Here is a 19,611-nt window from a genome sequence, read left to right as displayed (position 1 = left end):
GCTATAAATTATGTTAATAAACCCACAAGCAGATATCCAAGAAACAGCAGCATTACCATAGTTGTCTCTTGTATTGATCCAAAACTGTTAATGAAAATGTTGACTGCTACATCAACTGGAATTCCTTTAAAAAGAGAGAGAGAAAAATCAGTCTCATAGTTTTCAAAAATAAAAATAAACAATTCAGTGCGTCTTCTCTTCCCCACATTTAAAAACAAACAAAAACGATTGGGATAGTTCTGTTTCAAGACTCATGCAGCAGGTAGGGAGGCTGAAGAACTGGGAGAAAAAAGATAGAGATATATTAATAGGGCTACCAAAGTTGTTGAGCAATGCAGTGCTACTCAGAACAGACCTACTGAAATTAATGGATATCACTAACTTAGGCCTATAAATTTGAATAGGCTGACTCAAAGTATAACTTAGTTGGATACAACCCCAGATGTACATGTAACAGCAAGGGCAATGATCCCTGGTAAAGCAGCACATTTCAAATTTCACAACAGCATTAGGGAAATAAAAACATTTTTTTTCCAAACAGTGACAGGGCCGTCTTAAGTATGGCGGGCGCCCGGGCGCCGTGGTGCGGAGATTGCTCCGGAGCCCCCGCCCTGCCCCATTTCTTGCCGGCCTGGTGTCCTGCCCCACCCAGCCTACCCCTAGAGCTGGCCCTGAACAGTGAAGCCCCCCAAAAAGGCCCAGTTACCTCTCTGTTTATTGTGGACTGGAATCTCATCAGGCCAGTCCATTGGATTAAGGAAATAAAATGTAATTGGTTGTTGGTACACACACACACACACACACACACACACACACACAGAGAGAGAGAGAGAGAGAGAAATTTTAAGTAGCTTCAACAGCTGAACTGAAGTTATTGTACATTAACCAACCTTTGAAATTTGGTCTTATCCTGGGATCGTAAGTAACCAGAAGTCTATTCAAGATGTTGCTGGTAGAATTTGCAGGCACCCTTGCAAGATCTTCAGGTGACTGCTGTCTGTTAGAAATAATGTACACTGTTTATTTGTGTTAGAATTAGACAGCTGATCTTAGCATATTTGATTCAAGCTCCAAAAATTAAACAAAAACAGTGCAGAAGATAAATTTGCAATGTATTTGAACAAAAGAGCCACACTTTTTTCTTAAAAACCTTGATCTATTGTTTTTGTTTTGTTTTTGTTTGGACCCCTGGACAGTGAAGTCAGGTCAAAGGTGACTATGGGGCTGCAGCGCTCATCTCGCTTTCAGGCCGAGGGAGCTGGTGTTTGTCTAATATGCACATTGAAAGCTAAAAATGTAAAAATAAATAAATAATAAAATCATTTTCTTCTTGTTGTTGTTAGCAGAAAGAAGCAAATGCTGTGCCAATAAAAAGCTCACACAAACCAGTCTTCCTTTCCTTTGGTTTTGAATCAGGCTCAAGACTATAAAGAGTTGCCGTGATTCTCTGCATTCATAACAGCCATTTTAAAATGGTATCTTTTTTTAAATAATATTTTATTAAGTTTTTCAAAAAGATACACCAATACAAAGCATTAAAGACAAAAATAGAAAAAAGAAAAAAACAAAAACAATAAAAAACAAATACATATAAAGCACAAAATCTTATCTCACCTCCTAGTTTTTTATTTTTAAAAAGCAAACAAACTGAGCTTTTAGGGGGAGGGCTGTTGGGTTGGGGGTAATTCTGAACTTTGCCAATTTTTGAGGTTTTGAAATGTGCCCCATGACCCCCCAAAATTGGGAGGGCTCTTACTTATCCATTATGCATATTGGTCAGGACATGTCCTAGAAGATACGGAGCATCGCCATGGGCATCACATAGTGTGGGGTTGAGATGTAAGGAGTTGCACGTACCACTGGAGGTGGTAGATCTCCAAACCATATTGTGGTGGCTTTGGATAGCTCTGGGAATGGGGTTGGGTTCATCAACATACACTGGCCCTCTGAACAATGTATACCTGCTTGACGCATTTATGCAAGTGCATTGAATGCAGGGCATCAAATGGGATGCAGGGTCTGAGTGCCTGGAGAGTTCTTGCTATTAATATGCTGGCATTACTGTTTTTTTTTAAAAAAAACACCTAGTTACAATTCCTAAGATGTCTTTAGGTCATGGTGACCTTAAGATTTCAGCCTTTCACAATGGCCAGGTCCACTAAAAACTCCAATATGAAATGCACGTTTAAATAACGTGCCTCAGTAACTGAGTCTTGTCTTGTGCTCATAATCAGTTAAAGGGTTCGTTCATAAAATGCCAGGAAGTCAGGCATCATAGGGTGCTGATGACAAAGAGGGTGCTCAGCCAACCAGCAAGCTAGCACCTGTGCAAACGTTGTTGAAGCAGCAGCATGGGCACTTTGAAAGCATCCCAAATGCCAGTCAAATGCCCTCAAATGGAAATGGCAGGGATTCCCAATATTGTGAAGAAGCCTTACGTTCAATACATACTGATGGGAAATGTTGTGTTCAGTCAGTAGCAAAAAGAGGGGGTGGGGGACTTTGGGTTGGAGATCTTTTATAAGTTGACCAAATTATAACCGATATGGCATACCGTAGTTGTTCTAATAGGGATTTTATGGCAAGGCTTAAATAACCATAACCTTCTACTTAATAGTAAACTGTGAGATTGGAATGCTGCCATGTGGCCAGAAGGCCTGAACACTGCAGCTCTGGAGTGGAAGCTCTATCTTCTTGGGCCTCTCTGCTTATGCCAGGCTTACTCAACGACTGCCAGGATGAAGCATCTGCTGTCAGCTCAGATGGCAAGAAGAGAAAGCTAAGAAAACCAGAAGTGGCAAGAACAGCCATCAGTGAGGCTGAGCCCACAGAGAAAGCTGATGCCCACAATTAGAGTCTCCTACACATAAACAATACTGTATTGTAAACTCCTAGCCTGCCTCGTGAGAACCAAAAATGTGACAGATATATCAACAGAGCATCTCTAACCTTAATGCATCTCATAAATGACATAAGCCACCTTCAGGCATTCTGATGTTCATTAAACATGTGGAGGAGAGCTGTGGGAATGAGTGTACTGCCCTTTCTCCATTCCACGTTACTGTTCCAGTTCCCCTGCAACTTGCAAAGGGCACCTGTTTGCAATGGGGAACCTTCTGTATTTGTGCTGGGTTCCCAACACATTTTGGAACCCTGGAAAAATCAAGGTTCCAGAAGCCCTAGAAAATCAGGGTTTAAAAAAATGTAGGGAGCCTTCATGAGTACAGGACGGCCATTTCTTTTCAGGTCTGCCATCCAACTGCCATCCCAAGTCAGGGAAATGTAATGGAGAGGAGGGGACATGAGCTAGTGCACATGCGTCATGGAGTGGTTGGACAGAGAGGAATGGTGGGAGGAACCGATTGGGGAACCACCAGGGGCTCAGAGCCTGAGGAGTGGTGGGACAACAGTGAGAGGTCTGAAGGACAACAGGGAGAAATCTGGGAAGAGGAGGTGTTGGAAGCTGAAGAGGTCACAGGGCCTAGTGAGCTGGGAGAGTGTGGGGCAGAGAGAAGTCCACAATCAGAGGCAGAAGCTGAAGCAGGAGAGTGGGAGGAGCGGGGCCAAAAGGCAGAGATGAGTCAAGCTAGTGAAGAGTCACGAGTCTCTCCCCCTCCTGCTGCAACAAGCTCCCCTTCCCACAGTATCCCAGAACCAGAAGAGGCATGAAAAGGCCAGAGATGTTGGCTGCACGAAGCCACAGTCTCTGATTGCTTAGAAAAGGCTTGAAAAGAAGGAGATGGGGACTTTCTGTCTTGGCAACTGATTTTTATGGAGTAGAACCACTGGGAATGAGCTGCTCTGCTCATTAGGCCAGGCCCTCAACCAAGTCTGTGAAGATTGTGGTTTTGCTAATAAAGAGTTACCTCCAACATTGAACTGTGTGATTACTGACCAGCGTGTTCCTGTGACAACTTGTCTCTCTAGGACACTTCTCACACATTCACTTAAAAACTAACCAGAATGCCTGATGAGGGCTGCAGATATGATAATAAAGTCTAAAGACACAAGACCATTAGAAAATAGAGATGGGTAAGCTTGCTCCCACTTGCTACGATTAATTATTTCCCCCCAAAATGGTTCATTTTCTCTCCTAATCCAAGGTTTGTAAGTTACTCATTCACTTACCCAAAACACCCTAGAGGCCACCCATTCACCCTGACCCCTAATATCCTCTTCCTTCTCTTCCAGCACAAATTACCTATTGGAGGCTATGGCATTTCACACATGGTATAAGAATAACAAAGGCTGCCCTGGATAACTAAGTTGTGCTGAAAGAGAATAGGGAGGGGGCTGTGAGAATGGGGACAGGTAGGAGGACAAAAGTGGTTATGGTGAGGGAGTGGTCTTCTCTCCCTTGAATTTTAATCATGTATGGCCTCTGGCAAAACACCTTTTCCTGCTTCCTGGTAGTTCAAATTGGTGTACATTGTTTTAAAACCAGTACAAAAATGAAACTTTGCATAGCTATTTGAAAAAATGCATGACACATAGTAGCCATCCATGAAGAGGCTGTAGTTCCCATAAGGTCAAAAGCCCTGACTAACATCACCAGCAGAAGAACTGCTATGGATTGCCTGTGGCAGTGACTCTGTTCCCTCCCCGTTCATTCAGGCAGATTCAGACAAGAAGCTAGTGATGACACAAGGCTAGCAGATAGGAAATCACATGGCAGCAAACATATTCACAGATAAAGTCTGGCAGTGATTAGGCAGCAAGTCATTGCTGAATACAGGCAAACAAAGCAACAAATATCTTCTCTGCCTTTCACTTTTCTCCTGAGGAGCAGGATCACAGCATTCCTTGATGCAGTGCTGCCTAATAGCAGCCACATGAATTCAAACAAATACTTTCATGGTAGATTGGATTCTTGTAGAAAAGCCTGCTCCAGCAGAGCCAATCTATGAATTCTATAGCTTGCTAGTTTTGCAAGCTATATATGAGAAACAACAATTCAGAGTTTTAAGCACTACAAATCCCATGCTGCTATGTAACAGGAAATTCCTCAAACTCTTAGGCAAGATTAAGAGCCCTTACTCCCAGTGTTAGTATGCCCCTGCCTACATCCAATGGAATCACTTGTTTCTGTTCAAAAAGTGAAATTTTATTAGGGAGGTAGGCTAAGCTCCGCTTCCCGCCAGCCCACACGCACAAAGACCATGAACAAAGGAAGATTAAGCTTGACACTAGGATAACACATATTGCCCTACATCAATTCAAATTCCACTGATAGCCAGAGACACAGCACAGGACAACACCTGCAGGAAGGGAGGAAGATTATTCTCCTTGTCTTTCTCGTTCTTCTCCTGGCCTATCTATCTGTTCTGTTCAGTGCTAACCCAGCTGGGCTATACTTCCAGATTCTAACAGGAGGCATGAAAGAGCCTACAAGTAGCAGACAGCAGAAGTTTGTGTTCCAGCCACTGTAGTGAGAGATGCTGGATCAGCATTTCTGATTAATGAGCTCATGCTTTTAATCTGTTAGCAAACCATTAATCGACTAAACATCCTGATTAATTCAGTAATACCTTCAGTTTCAGTAAAGAGGATTTTGTCTTCAGCTACACAGACTGGAATTTAAAATAAAATGACTCTCTAATATTTACATTATTTTTTTAAGAAACTCCTATAGATTATTAAAATGACTACTACTTCCTTTGCAATGCATATAGGCTTCCCCTTCTCCCCTCTCAGTCTAGATCTGAATGTGTGAAGCAGCCACCATGAGCCCAAATTGCTGTTCTACATACAGTAAGTCAAGTGTGTACAGAGGTATTTTGCTGTAATGGCTAGCATGTTGGACTAAGACAACAAAAATCAGTTACAAACTGGGACCTTACTTTTATGGACTGTTGTATATTATATGGCAATGCACATATTTCTGGTTTGTTCATCCCACAACAAAAAGACAAACATCTCTCCATACTATAGAATAGATAAACCTGCCTCTTTTTCCAAATGTATGAGAAGAAACATGAAAACAGGAAATGTGGTCCATTCATGTTTCCTGTTTCTGTGGTTGTTAGGAACATACAGAAGCTCTCTTGCCAAGTTACCCTGTTTCACAGTGTTGAAGGTTAAACTACAGTCAAGGAAAATCACAAAACAGAATGCTTGAATCCATTACTGAAACACTGCAGCCTTTCACACTTCCTATTCTGAACAACACATGGAGTCTTAAGGCACTGAATCTTAACCCATCAAGGGGTACAGGGCAAGGCCAGACAACAAAGTGGGTGGGAGCAAATCAATACATACAATCGCTCACCTTAACACATCACAGATGCACACAGTTCGTGCACAAACACAAAGCTATTTCCCATGGAAGCATAGTCATATATTCTTAGTAACTCCAGTCGAGTGTCACCTTACATTTTCCCAACACCCTTTATCTGTCCTGAATGTTCAAAAGGCAAAAAGAACTCAATACTTCCAGCATAAGAATGGAAATAATATCAATTCACAATGCAATACCTGTCTGACAGCTTATCCAAGTCCACAAACTTCAAAACAGCATCCTGAAGATTGCAGGGATGCTCTGCATGTTTGCAAGGAATAGGAATCATAGAATTGTAAAGTTGGAAGGCACCATGAGGCTCATCTAGTCCAACCTCATCAATGCAGGAATCTTTTGCTCCACATGGGGCTCAAACCTATGACCCTGAGATTAAGAGCCTCAAGCTCTACCAACTGAGCTATCCCAGCACTACAAAGACCCTACCTATTTGCTAGGATACTTCCTCCTCTGCTTTGATCTTCTCGCAAAAGATCTTCCTTTTTAAAAAAAAAAAATATTTTTTTTATTAATTTTCTAATTAAAACCAATTATATCACATTCAATATTTCAAATTATACACATATATATATCAATCAAACCGAATGTTATGCCAAATCATCTAAAGAATTTTTTATTTGGGTTCCCATGCTTCAAGAAATTGGGAATTCCTCGCAACTGTCCACTGCCGTCTTTTTTCTAAAGTTCAAATCGTCCTCCAAGTTCATAATAATCCAGAACTTCCCCTTACAGTCACATAGATGTTTTCCACTTTCATCCGATTGTTTCCCAGCCGCTGAGATAAATATCAAACCAAGTTTCACAGATGTTCTTTCTCCTGTGTGAGTTAATCAGTCCAGCCTCCCCATAAATCTTCTTAATGGAGCTCCTTGTTGCGTCGAAGCAGCCCGAAGCAGCGCCATCTCAAAAAGCTCAAATCACTTTCGCTTTCTCTCATAGCCATGAAGATTCACGATCATTATAGAATTTACAGCTTTTTCAGGCAGGAGACCCAAACATCAAACCATAAACTCTTGGTAAATTAATGGATCTCCTTGCCCTATAGCTGAACTTAGCTTCAGGTCGCTGCTCCAATTTAAAGTGCGTCACAACTCATAAATCCTCCGAGCGCGTCCAGAACCCCTTCCGCCCGACTAGGGGGAGGCTTTTCTCATCGGCAACTCCACATCTTTAAAAAAATATGTTCAGTAACAACAGTTATAAAGTTCAACTCACACAGTCTTTTGCTTCTCTTTCACTCCAAACAAGCCAGGACGGGAAGGTACGATGCAGCAATATGAAGGGAAAAAAAATAAAAACTCACTTCCCTTATCGCTCCGTCCCCATCAATCCTTCTTCCAGATGCAGTGCAATCTTTGACTCCTCTCCTTTCAGCAGCATAAATTTCTCAGCAGTAAACAGCGCTTCTTCCCCTCCTTCTGAAGTATGTCCATAGATTTAAGCCTAATTATCTTCTTTAACCATGGAAATCCCCGCCATGCAGATTAGCGTCCGGGAGTCCTGGCCCTCGTAAGTGCTCAGCCCAAGCTCCCCCCACTCCAAAAACAGTCGGAGTGGGTCAGGGGGCATCGCGGGCCAGCGGCCCCTCTCCGTAACCCCCGGAGAGGGTAGGGGGTTGCCATTTACTCCCCTAGCAACCGCCAAATTCCTTACGAAGGTCAGAGAGATGGAAAACAGGTCCGCCATTCCTGCAGGCGGAAACCGGAACCCGCCTCGCAAAAGATCTTCCTTGTAGAAGTAGCTGCACTTGCATCATTAACATCAAAGTCCTTTTCAGTCTTAGGCCCTGCCCACTGAACAGTTCTGGGGTGAATCTGCTTCCTGGGCAGGAGGTTCCCTATCCCTGTCTTAAATTATCAGACACTGGGCCTAACCTGAAGCAAGTCATGCCAGATTTCACCCAAAACTTGTATTAACTGCAAATACCAGAAATATACACCCACTTTCTTGTAATAAGCAACAGGAACCATGGTACTCACTTAAGTCCTTGTATATGAGAACTTTGCATTACCTTATGCAAACAGTATCCTAAGAGTTGTGGTGCTGGAAAATGGCATTCCCCATTTACTGAACCAACACTATGTTATCATTTATGCTGTCTTGCGCTGTGGGTTAAACCACAGAACCTAGGGCTTGCCGATCAGAAGGCCGGCAGTTCGAATCCCCGCAACGGGGGGGGGGGGTGCTCCCGTTGCTCAGTCCCAGCTTCTGCCAACCTAGCAGTTCGAAAGCACGTCAAAGTGCAAGTAGATAAATAGGTACCGCTCTGGCGGGAAGGTAAACGGCGTTTCTGTGTGCTGCTCTGGTTCGCCAGAAGCGGCTTTGTCATGCTGGCCACATGACCTGGAAGCTGGAAGCCGACTCCCTCGGCCAATAACGTGAGATGTGCACCGCTACCCCAGAGTCGGTCATGACTGGACCTAGTGGTCAGGGGTCCCTTTACCTTTATCTTTACCAGCAGTGGACATAGAAATAATGGCCAGCACAGAGCACTGATGAAAGTTTTGCATCCATTGTGGTTCAGCCTAAGTCAATGGGACCCACTCTAATCCTTCTATTAGACAAAAGCAACATATACCAAAAGTGAATTTTGCATCAACCTATCTTGCACAAGGAGTGGTTAAGCAAGCTTATACCAGTATTTAAGCAGATAATACATGAAAGACATTCCTTAAAAGGCAGAGCCCCACAAAAAGATGAACTATACAATATCAATTTGATGACTCCTTTATGGTTATGCTATATGAAGTGCAACTGTTGAAACAAGCTGGCTGAGATCTAAACAGGCAGCAGAAAAGCCTCTCAAACCAGTCAATAATTACATAACTAGAGCTAAACAGAAGCATGAGTAATCATGGCAGGAATTTTCCTATTTGGAAAATGGAAGAGCATTTCTAGTAAATATTTGCCTGCGATATAATAATTAACTTCTTTTCCCATGCAGATTCTCATCCCTGCAGTCCCATCTGTTGGCTTCATATTGCTACTAGTCAACTTAACACTAGATTATGGCACCTGGCTAACAGCCTGCCCTGAGGGAACAGCATTGATACATTTTGTAAAATACTGAATTTTACCTACACAGCACCCAGAACCCTACCAGCCCAAGAACACTTAACTATAAGCACTTGCCCAGAGATGAATTGCATTGCCAAATTGCCCACTGTAACACTCTGTCCTCAAGCAGAGACATTATAAACCTCAGCTGTACATAAATCTCTTGTAGTACACTAGCTAAATTATTGTAGAGACCTAAAATGTTTGTGTCATGAAAATGTTCTTTGCACAGTACATCCCAGAAATAGAAAACACCAACATCCTCCTTATAATTCATCTTCAGACCACTGAACAATTGAGTGTTGTTTTATTTTTATTAGACAAGCTACTATTTTAAGTGTGGTGGAAACTTTCAAGCTACTTGAAAGAAAGGTGGAACATAAATATAACATTAAAAAAATTAGTTATGCAGAATGTTCCTTCAAGCCTATGTGTTCATGACAAAATATAGGCAAAGATAGAGGTGGTTCATACTTAAGTGTACTTTCTATTAAGCCATGGTTGATAGAGAAAAGCATTTACCAAGTGATAATTTACTAAAGTGTGCATTTCTTATGCAAGTTGTCTATATTCAAGTAGGGAGGAGAATCTTATTGCTGCCCTGCTACCTCACATTTTGATTACTTCTCACTTCTTGGTTAGACCATGGAGAATCTGCATTGTAGTTCACGGGTTAGGAATGGCAGGCTGTGGGCCAGGTCATCCTATTGGACCCAGGAGGTCATTTTGGGCAAGCCACACCTGCCCAGGTAAGGGTGTGGACAATAAAAATGGATTTTGTGGGCATTGGGCTAAGCACTTTGCACAACACTTCCCAAAAGCCTGATAAGCAGATGGTTGTCAGGCATTTGGGAAGCACCCAGGGCTAACAAGCTCTTTGAACCATGGGGCTCACTTCCCCATCTCTGTTGCAGACCAATGGCTTACCAAGTTATTATATAGACTCGATAGTAGACAGCCACTTAATAAACAGTTGCCTCCTCCCTTCATGCTGACAACTGAACAAGCCAAGATTCAGTACCTAACCATTGTTTCCTGTTACGTGTGAATCCAGAAGCAATAGTTAAATGGCTTCAAAACAACCCAGGATACTGAGCCATATAGTGTCTTGCTTTGAAGTCACTAACCATAGTTTTGAGGTTTGGGGACAAGCTTGTTCAACTGCTCACACAATGGGCAGAGGAAAGCATCTGAAAAGGAGGACTGGGAATTTCATGGGTTTTTGGTTTAGAATTGCCTGGGAAAATATTCAGCATGTAAATTAACTGGAAACCAGGCACTCATCAAAGATTTAATATATCAATTCAAATCAACAAGGGCACCTGTTTCCAAAAACCCATTTACCTATCCATGAGGTTTTCCCTGGTTCTGTTTACTCCTTGAACCTTCTTTTCCTCCACATTTTTCTATTTGTATCTTCAAGCATTCAAATCCCAGCCTCTCAGCCCATTGCCTTCAACAATCTTTCCTTTGGGCCACTAGCCGTGTAAATGTCAGCTGTACCGACCCCTTTCCCTTTACCACATTCCAAACCCCCACTTCCTTGTCACTCCTTCTTGCCAACTTTTTATAGCTTCTTTATCCACAGGTCATGTGCTGAAGCTTCTTCCATGCAACCTGACCCTTTGCTTCTCTCAAAAATGTTGAACCGTTCTTCAGTTTTCTATTACTGACATCCCTTTACATTGAGCACGTAATATCTATATACATACATGATTGATGGTTAAACCTTGTTGAGAAGCTGCTGGCAGTTTCAACTAACAAAACACCTGACTGTCTACTATTGGTCATGAATAAACAGAGCTCCCACACTTCCAATAATCTGATAATAAATAAATAAAATGGATACATTATTGTGCATTATAGCATGAGTGGCCATTCACTCAACAGGGCTTCTTCATCCTCTCCTCCACCTACAATCCCCTTCCACACACACTTCCCAAACCTGTTATGGAGGATTAGGGGATCAGAGATTTTGGGGGTGCACAGGGGGATGGATTGGGGGGAGGAGAAAAATTAGAGGTCCTGTGACACAAGTGGATTTCCTTTGCACAAGTGGGTGGACATCACTGGATGTCACCCATAGTGCATTAATATTGTTTATTTGAACTCTTATCATTTCACAAGAAAACGAAAAACATGCACTTTATCGCACACCCTCACTACTTTCATTTTACACAGTTTTTTAAAAAAAATAAATAAATATGTAAGGGACATACGAAGGGCAGAGATACTGCTTCTTTTTCCCTTTCCCTTTCTTTGAAGATTTCTCTTTGGAGTAGACTTCTTCAATGCATAAGAAGAAGAAAACAAACCCAAGAATCGCCAGGGAAAACTTCATTGTGGGGACTTTTAAGTCCAGAACAAAAGTTGACCTGTGATAAACAAGAGATAAAAAGTCATCTATTAATGAAGTTGAATGTGAAAAATAGGAAAAACTTCCTACCAAGGAAGTAAATAGCTATTAATCATTGTAAACACTAAATCATTCCAATGACAAGCTACCGGATAAAGGCTGCAATGCTATTACTGCTTACTTTGGAGTAAGTCCCATTGAACTCAGGGGTTTTATTTTTGAATAGCTAAGCATAGGATTGCACTGATAATTTATGTGGATTTCTCATTAATTAGAAACGTTTGTATGAATAATTTAGATAGATTTACTGGCTACAATCTAGAATATTGTCGGGCATGCTTAAACCCAGTAAACTCACTCTGTCTTGGATCATGACCATTTTGTTCTAATGGAACATGCATTCATTATGAAAATTATTTGAGGGGGAAAGGCAAGTAAGAGTAGGGAGAAATGACAAAGCTATGTGAATTTTGCACAGTGTGGAGAAAATAGGGAAGGATATCTTTTTCTCCCTCTTGTATATTACTAGAACCAGAAGCCATCCAATGAAGCTGAATGTTGAAAGATCTGGCACAGAAAAAAGGATGTACTTCTTCACGGCATGCCTATTTAAACTATGGAATTTGTTGCCATAACATGTAGTGATGACAGTCAACTTGGATTCAGACAAATTCATGGAGGATAAAGCTGTCAATGTCAATAAGGCTACTAATGATGGCTATTACCTCCAGCATCACGGGCAGTAGCCGGGGATCTTGATGGGCAGAGTCCTATTTCACTCATGTCCTACTTCTGGGGGCCCATAGAGATATCATTGGCCTCTAGGTGAAAAAAATGCTGAACTAGATAGGCCTTTGGCCTGACTGAGCAGGATTATTCTTAGGTTCCCAAATGAGCAGCTGCCTAACAGTTGGTAATTTATAACTACAGACCTGGTGTTGATATGTTTGCAGAACAAACTTACATCTTCCAGAGGAAGCTACCTAAATGGAAACCCACCTAGATGAGCTTCCCCCAAAGTAAAACTTACAATATGTATGCTGGCATACAAATGTTTATAGCATTCCAACAAAAAAATACTTGCAATTATTGAGCAAAGACATGACATACAGACCCAGGCCTCGTCCATCCAACCCTAATTTTCACTACTAGTTCCTTTAATATCAGTGGGAAGTTTTAGTAATGAGGGCTAATTAAGACATCCCACTGAACCATGTGTCTTTGCTAACAATGAATCTCCTCTCTTATCATTAGTCTTGCATTTACTGCCCCATTCAGAAAGTGAAACAAATTGCATGCGCTGCTTGCACCATGGAGAACATTTACTATCACACTATATTCACACAGCATCTTTATTATTGAGTATTTCATATCAGCATAAAGAATAACAAACACCTTTCCAACAGGGCTAAGTGTTCGTGTTCAGTACCAAATACTGCTTGCCAGCTCCTAGCTGCACTGACTGAAGGAGGGGGAAAAATCTCTGCATTTTATGATCTCCGCACTATATGGCGGGGGGGGGGGATTGTCCGGGCTTCACTCTCTAGAGCAAGTGCCTGAATCTTATAACGATGGCTGCATTTTTCTACATCTCCATTCATCTTTTTCTAGATGCAGAGGCCAGCCACATATATTTTTCTTCTTAAAAGCAGAAAGATATTTATATCCCTTCAGTCACAGCAACAGAAGACATTCTTGTCTTCCTTCCAAGAGCAACAGAAGAAGTATCTCCTTATGCCCAGAGCAACAGCAGCCGGGGCTCCCAGCCAAATTGCAAGACATGGGACTTTCCATTCCCACAGCCAGGCTATGATCACAATGGCGGTTCTTCCCTACCGCAGCACTGGGCGAAATGGTGGTGGTGGTGCCTCTTCTGTCCCTCCAGTACCACAGTATCAGGTCTCCCAGCAACCCCTCCCCACCCTCCCTAGCAAGTGACTTCTGTGACCTCTTCCCCCACCGTATTCTAAAGGTCAGCAGAAAGCACTAGAGCACTAAAAATTGCAAGCGGCAAAAGTCCAACAAAGAGGAAAAGGGCACACAGCACATTTTTCACCAGAATATGAGTCTTGAAAGCCAATTTGAAACCAGTCAGTGTTTTCATTTGTTGTCTTCTAACGGCTGCCTATGCAACCTTGGCAACAGGTGTTCACACAAACCTCCAGCATTGCAGGACTTTGCTTGCCCTCCCCATTCCCACATTTGAGTGACAAGGCCTCTGTGCACCATGGATCTCTGGCCAAAGCCACTTTCTTGCCTGCTTCACACTCAAATCAAGATAGCGTGCCTGGATACCTCCCTAGATTTTACCCACTGCCACCGCCTCCGCCTCCAATTTCCAGGCAAAAGCAAAATATTCCCTCTTGGGCCAACTGGAGTTTCCCGCCTCTACAGTCGAGGGCAGGCTCCCTGGCTGGCTCCTTCCTCAACCAGCACAGCGCCAGATACCTCCCCAATCTCGGGAAGGGCCAGCCATGCAGAATGAGCCACTAAGCGCAACAGCAACACCCGCCAGGAGCTGCAAAGGTGCTGGCCGAGGTACTGAAAGAAGGAAGCAAGGCAGGAGCTGCTGCAGAGGAACAGGGCGGCTTGGAGATGGCCACCTCTGCAGGGGGACGCAGCCAGGCAGGGCTCGACGCGCACGGAGCGCACAGAGCGCCCGTTGCCTTGGCACGGCCAATCGCCCGGCCTCTCCCCGCAGCCACCCAAAGCCTTGCCATTCCTCCAAGCGGGCGCGGATGGAGAAACCTCTCCAAAGCCCAGCGACGCGGCCCTTTCCGCCAACGTCCAGGACTTACCACAAGCCAGGGAAGAGAGAGAGGAAGAGAAAAAGAGAGAGACGGCCGGGATGCCACCGGCGCCCCGTCCACCCGCTGGATTACAGCCGGAGATGGCTGAGCAGCCTGCAGCGCGCCATCGCCCAGCCGAGGTCCTGCAGCCGGCTCGAGGGGGAAGCGATAGCTCGGCGGCCGCCGCGGCGCTACCAAAATGAACCCTGCATCAGAAAAGCGTCCATCTTGCTACTGAGCATGTGCACACTGCCCGAGGAGAGGCGGCCAGGGAGCATGTGCGGCCCCTTTGCACATGGGCAGTGGGGACGTGAAGCCTCGTAGAAGCTGCTGCCCTTACTCGGCTCTGCCCTCACTCTCAGTCACCCCTTCGTTGGCTTGCAGTGCGCGGGAATGCGAGGACTGTGGCAACGGAAAAGGGCTCCGCAAACGCGCGCTCGCCCAGCCTTCTCGCCCCCTTTATCCTGGAGCATCGGGGCTGCGGTGCAGGAATAATGGTAACAGAAGGGTTCGACAGGGAGAATTTACTCTCAATCTAATCGTAGTCATCTGGCGTTGGAACACAGGCACCCGTTGCTGACCTACACCAAGGTAGCAGAGGGCATGTTCCAAAAGCAAGCAGAACCAGACCATAGCTGCCAAGTTTTCCATTTTCTCGCGAGGAAGCCTATTCAGCATAAGGGAAAATCCCTTAAAAAAAGGGATAACTTGGCAGCTATGAACTAGACATACCTGCCCATTGGAGTGGCACTCTTTTTTAACTGACAAGCCTTCTTTTTAGTTTGTTTTTTACTGTAGCAACACGTGGGGACAAAATATGATCCTGCTGTATGGTGGCGTCCCCCCCCTCCAAACAAGCAATACCAAGCAGGTAGCTTTACTGGTGTGCAGCAGAGGATTAAATAAAATGGCCATAAGCCATATGATCCTTCCCAAACCTATGATTCTGTGGGAAATCATAATAAAATGTTTCAGGCCGGACTCAGCTTTCCAATGCAAGGAGAACTTGGGAAGAATGAACTGGATCTCACCATGCTGCTGCCCCACACTTGCTAGTCAAGACTTTAAAAAATAAGAGCTAATGAACATGATATTTTAGGAGATGTTCAAAATTAGAAAAAGTAAGAAAATAGGGGGAGTGATGTTGCTTCCAGATAGCTTATTTATTGAGGATTTGTTCAGATTTGTTTGTGGGGGGTTAGATGGCATTGGCTATTTATTGAGCATTTGTTGTATTCATTTGCAGAAAAGTTCAACAATGTTGCATCAAGTAAATGTGATTCCACACTTTCCAATGCATTTTCCGTATTGAAAAAGTATTTCTTCTTCTTCTTCTTCTTCTTCTTCTTCTTCTTCTTCTTCTTCTTCTTCTTCTTCTTCTTCTTCTTCTTAACTGGGTTTATTATGCAAGAGTTCCAAATCAGCTTTAACTGTGCAACCTGAATTTGCTGGTGTCTATTTGAATCCAAACCTAGCAGTTTGAAAGTACGTCAAAGTGCAAGTAGATAAATAAGTACCACTCCGGCGGGAAGGTAAACGGCGTTTCCGTGCGCTGCTCTGGTTTGCCAGAAGCGGCTTAGTCATGCTGGCCACATGACCCGGAAGCTGTACGCCGGCTCCCTCGGCCAGTAAAGCGAGATGAACGCCGCAACCCCAGAGTCGTCTGCGACTGGACTTAACAGTCAGGGGTCCTTTACCTTTTTATTTGAATCCCACCTAAAAAAGGCATAAGAAATAATAGGAGCCTGTTGGATCAGGCCAATGTCCCATCTAGTCCAGCATCCTGTTCTTACAGCAACCAGCCAGAGCATGTGAGAAAACCTCAAGCAGGACCCCAGCACAGGAGCATTCCCCCCCCCCACACACACACTTGTGAGTTCCAGGAGTATGTTTTCAGAAGCATTGCAGTCTCTAACCATGGAGGCAGAGCATAGTCATCACAGCTAACTTTTGTTGATAGCCTTATCATCCATGGATTTGGCTAATCCAAGTCTATGGCCATCACTTCCTCCTCTGTATAACTACCGTATGTGCTCTGGGGGAAAAGTACTTCCTTTTATCTCTCCTTAAGCTTCTAACATTCAGCTTCATTGGATTTCCCTGCATTCTAGTGCTATGAGAAAGGAAGGACAAATTCCCCCTCCCCTTTATTCATGTGACAATCTGGAAGCATCCCAAGTCCCTTGCACATCCTCCACGCTGGCTTTCTAACGTAACACTGAATGTAGGATTCTCAGATCATCTTTTTACCAAGGTGTCCTCACAAGCTCCAGAAGTTATTTGAAGCTCATGGATTTGCAACGGTGGGGGGGGGGGCTCCTTAAATAAGTCACATTTCCCATTGCCGCAGCCAAAGCAAGCAAAGTGGAAGTGAATGACTCACTCATGTACTTCTTTTCAACATGCAAAGGGACTCTGCATTGATTTTGCCACATTGTTTCCCACAGCAATTATATAACATTTTCAAAGCACCACAAAGGGTGTCCTTGCAAATCTTACAAAACTATGTCAAGGCCTTACTGTTCAGAGAAACATAACTTGAAGTATAGCGAACTTGTTTGCAAACAGAGATCTCATTTTGGATAGTTTAGCTGGCTGGAAGTTGAAGCCTTCAGCTATGTTCAACCTGCAAATAAAGAAAGATAAATAGATGATTGATGAAAGATGACAGATAGATATCAGGGGCTGTCTACTTCTTTGCCCTTCCATGACACCTGACCAAATCCAGCTCCCTTTATATCTTACCTGTCACGATGTCCAGGCTAGCTGCCTAGCGAAATCAGAGATGCTGAGAGTTTCTACTAGTTCTTCTATTTTAAATCAACAGAATACAGAGAGACCATTGATAATTCTCCCTTCAGTCTTGGGATGTTGCTCAAAGTGTGTGCTCCACCCCCCCTGCAGCAATTCCTAGCTTCCAAACCCCTCCTTACTGCCTACAGTGGCCAGCAATGAAATCTTTCTGTCTCTGTTTCGCCTTCTGCTCTAAGATACGAAGAGATTGCCTGGTCCATGGAGAAGGAGGAGGTTCCATCAGGCTTTCACATGTGGCATAGCGTCCACTGTATGCTGTACTGTTTATATCACTTCTGAGTGCTGTCTCTGTTCAGGACTAGAGAATCTGCTTGCTTGCCCATGTTCCACATCTTCCATTACTTCCCAGCTCTTGGCTTCTTCTTCTTCTGGAGTGTGCACTGTTCTCCACCACCACAAATCTGGGTCCATTGAATCTAGGTCCATCATATCATCAACTTCCTCCTGCCCTGACGCCTCTTGAGGTGGAGGTCTCCACCTCTCCTCCTCCTCATCTGTGCAAAGGGCCTCCTCCCTCTGTGAAACCTCACAGCAGGTGTGCAATTAATGGAGGGTGGAGGTGATTCATGGTGCTTCCTGCCCTCTGTTAAACAACTTACCTGGGCCTGCTTGCAGTTCCTCATGCTGCAGTTGGCATGGCAGCCTATTGGCTGTAGAGCATGATGACACTTTACATTTTTATTTATATAGGAGAATATGTTTGTGCGCGCACCTCACTTATTAAAAAAACACCATAACCCTCTAGTGACTTTCTCTCAATGGCAACTAAGCCCAGATAAGCACTGTGCTCCTGGAAATTTTCATTGCTCAGAAAAGTGGAATGATGGTAACAATATTCCCTAACTTTCTAGCTGGTGCAGTCAGCATTTGCTTTCAGGTGATTCTCTCATCAGGACTCCTGGGTTTTGTTGTATGGGTGCCAGCTCATTATTACTGGAAAGCAAATGATCCTCCAGAAAATCTGAGGGGTCTCTTGCATCATTGGCAAGGAGCTGTATCAGTGCTCCCCCCCCCCCAGGGGAATATCACTTTACTGCATGCCTTTGTGCCATGGTGAAGAAGGACAGGAAGTTTCTTCTGCATTTGATATTGCCGCAACAGCTGTGTCATGTTGCCACACATATACGTCATGCACTCCATAGTCTAATGGGTAATTTGTGCCCCTCATTAGGCCTGCATCCCCTGGCAGGAGTTTATTTTGCCATTTCCTAGGTTATCTCTGTACCCATGAGCCAAAGAAAAGTCATGACGGTCATTCAGAAGAAGGCACACACTGAATTCTTCCTTTGCATTTTCCCTCCTCAATTTCACATATTCGTCTGAAATCTTTGGCTGCCAGCCTCTAGTATTATCAGGGATTACTAGCTGTTGGGGATCATGACCAGGAGGGTGCTATTGTGCCCATGTCCTCCTTATGGACATCTACTTGGCTACTGGGAAAAGAGAATGCTGAGCCGGAAAGGCCTTTGGTCTGATGCAGAAGGGCTCTTCTTGTGCTTTTAAGTTCACATGATCAGTTGCCATAAATGAGTTGTAAGATATCCCCCATTGTATGCAAACACCATTTCATTTCACCCACCCACCCACTGCCCTGGTGGGCATGCATTCTGCTTCAGAGGAATGTGGGCATGTGCTCAGCATATGATATCCAGAGCTGCCAATTGCCACATAAAATGCATTATTTGGGCACATTTTTTGTGTGCTTTCAGCAGTAACCACACAACTCTCACTGACTCATGAAGAAATTATAGGGCTGCATATGTGGGCAAAAAGAAGGCCAAATGAAGTGGAAGCTGAGAGTTTCCACTTGCTGACCGCAGTGCATGCCTACTCTCTCATTAGACGGGTGATGTTTTTGACTGAGCTTTGTCCTTAACTGCTTCTTGATTTAGACATGGTCCACATATTCGTCAACTACCTGCTAGGCATCAGCTGTCCAAGGTCAACAGAGTGACACCACTTAAAATCTCAGGACAGTCAGCTTAAAGAAATAATTGCTTTTGGTTTGTGCAGGCAAACAACACAAACAGTAGTAATAACTGCAAAGGGAACAGCAATAAATAAAGGGCTGGGTTGAGAAAGAAGGTTGCAGATGAATGCCATGCAGATCAGCTCTGTTGTTGTTGTTTGAAAAAGGCACCCCTGATTTGGAGAACAGAGGATTTCCAAACATAGAATCATAGAATTGTAGAGTTGAAAGGGACCCTGAGGATCACCTAGTCCAGGGGTGGCCAACTCCCAAGAGACTGTGATCTACTCACAGAGTTAAAAACTGGCGGTGATCTACATTGTTGAGCTTT

At 43.8% G+C, this 19,611-nt stretch overlaps 1 protein-coding gene across 2 annotated transcripts in view; it reads right to left on the bottom strand.

Annotated features, from left to right (window-relative positions):
- GLRB (glycine receptor beta) overlaps window positions 1-14,713 on the bottom strand; it is a 31,821-nt gene extending 17,108 nt beyond the window's left edge. The window contains exons 1-4 of one of the 2 annotated variants that reach the window (XM_035113331.2): window positions 14,507-14,713; window positions 11,572-11,727; window positions 891-997; window positions 57-124 (exon numbers count right to left, since the gene is read on the bottom strand). In XM_035113331.2, coding sequence (XP_034969222.2) covers window positions 57-124; window positions 891-997; window positions 11,572-11,693 — 297 coding nt within the window. In that variant the 5' untranslated portion in view covers window positions 11,694-11,727; window positions 14,507-14,713. The remainder of the gene's footprint in view (window positions 1-56; window positions 125-890; window positions 998-11,571; window positions 11,728-14,506) is intronic. The other variant, XM_035113332.2, reaches the window with a different exon arrangement.
- Between the last annotated feature and the right edge of the window lie 4,898 nt (window positions 14,714-19,611).

This window comes from Zootoca vivipara, chromosome 9, assembly GCF_963506605.1.
Source record: "Zootoca vivipara chromosome 9, rZooViv1.1, whole genome shotgun sequence".
Classification (NCBI taxonomy): Eukaryota; Metazoa; Chordata; class Lepidosauria; order Squamata; family Lacertidae; genus Zootoca; species Zootoca vivipara.
The sequence above is the reverse complement of the archived record's forward strand: the minus strand, read 5'-3'. Positions and strand labels throughout refer to the sequence as shown.